The sequence below is a fragment of the Corapipo altera genome, unplaced genomic scaffold, assembly GCF_003945725.1.
Source record: "Corapipo altera isolate COAL_440 unplaced genomic scaffold, ASM394572v1 59755, whole genome shotgun sequence".
NCBI lineage: Eukaryota > Metazoa > Chordata > Aves > Passeriformes > Pipridae > Corapipo > Corapipo altera.
In genome coordinates, this window is record NW_020887613.1 from 238 (window position 1) to 1,801 (window position 1,564).

General features: G+C 61.2%; 1 protein-coding gene across 1 annotated transcript in view; it reads left to right on the forward strand.

Moving 5' to 3' along the window:
• Window positions 1-1,354: 1,354 nt before the first annotated feature.
• Window positions 1,355-1,564, forward strand: part of LOC113941695 (histone deacetylase 7-like) — a gene marked incomplete at both ends in the record, with an annotated part of 2,184 nt that continues 1,974 nt past the window's right edge. The window contains one exon of the mRNA XM_027632832.1: window positions 1,355-1,466. Coding sequence (XP_027488633.1) covers window positions 1,355-1,466 — 112 coding nt within the window. The remainder of the gene's footprint in view (window positions 1,467-1,564) is intronic.

Consider the following 1,564-nt stretch of genomic DNA (forward strand, 5'->3'; position numbering starts at 1 on the left):
GAGCCCCCCGAGCCCCCTGCCCACCCAGCCCCACCCAGCCCCACCCAGCCCCGGCTCCCTCGGGGAGGGGTTTTCCCGGTGGCCCCTCCTGTGCCATTCCCAAGGATTCTGCTCCCAGGAACAACCCCCACCTCCCCCCTGCCCCTCTGGGAGTCGCTCCTGGAATCCTGGACTGGTTTGGGTGGGAAGGGACATTAAAGCTCATCCAGTGCCACCCCCTGCCACGGGCAGGGACACCTCCCACCATCCCAGGGGGATCCAACCTGGCCTGGGATAAATTCCAGGGGATCCAGGGGCAGCCACAGCTCCTCTGGGAAATCCATTCCAGGGCCTCCCCACCCTGCCAGGCAGGAATTTCTTCCCAATATCCCATTTAACCTTCCCCTCCTCCAGTTGGAAGCCCCTCATCCCTTGGCCTGGCTTTTGTCCCAGGTCTCTCTCCAGCTCTTGGAGCCCCCAGGGAAGGAAAACAACCTTTAAAGGGTCACTTCCAACCCAAAATCTTCAGGGATCCCATTAAAATGAACAGGCAGGAATACAGGAAAAGCTGCTGAACTTTGGAACAATGGAGAGGAAAAATATGAAACTGTGGAGTGGTTTGGGTTGGGAGGGACATTAAAGCTCATCCCACCCCCAGCACCAGACAGGGACACCTCCCGCTATCCCAGGGGGATCCAACCTGGCCTGGGACACTTCCAGGGATGGGGCATCCTCTGGAGAATCCATTCCAGGGCCTCCCCACCCTCCCAGCCAGGAATTCCTTCCTAATATCCCAGCCAAATCCCCCCTTTCCCAGTGGGAAGCCATTCCCTGTGTCTGTCCCTCCAGCCCTTGTCCCCAGTCCCTCTCCAGCTCTCCTGGAGCCCCTTCAGGCCCTGGAAGGGGCTCCAAGCTCTCCCTGGATCCTTCCCTTCTCCAGGGGAACATTCCCAGCTCTCCCAGCCTGGCTCCAGAACCAAGGAATCCTGGAATGGGTTGGGTGGGAAGGGGCATTAAATCCCATCCCATCCCATCCCATCCCATCCCATCCCATCCCTCCTTTCCATGGGCAGGGACACCTCCCACTATCCCAGGGGGATCCAACCTGGCCTTGGACACTTCCAGGGATCCAGGAGCAGCCACAGCTCCTCTGGGCAACCTGTGCCAGGCCTAGATTAACCACAGAGATTAATTAATTAATCTGAGCTCGGAGGTGCCGGTTGCTGGCGCAGGAACGCGGAGCATCCAGAGGCTGTTCCAGCCGGGATGTGGGCTGGGAATGAGCCCATCCAGGTGCACTCAGGGGGGCTGCAGCCCTGCTGGGGGCTTGGGGGGCCCTGCAGGGACCCCTCCCCAGCGCTCTGGGCCCCCCCAGGTGCCGTGGCCAGCACGGTGGTGAAGCAGAAGCTGGCCGAGGTCATCCTCAAGAAGCAACAGGCGGCCCTGGAGAGGAGCAGCAACCCCAACCCCACAGCCCTGCCCTACAGGTGAGCCCCTGGGGACGCTCCCAAAACCCTGGGAAAGCTCCCAAAAAACCCAGGGAAAGGGGCTCCCCTCCCCCGGGAAGGTGACGTGGTTTGACCCC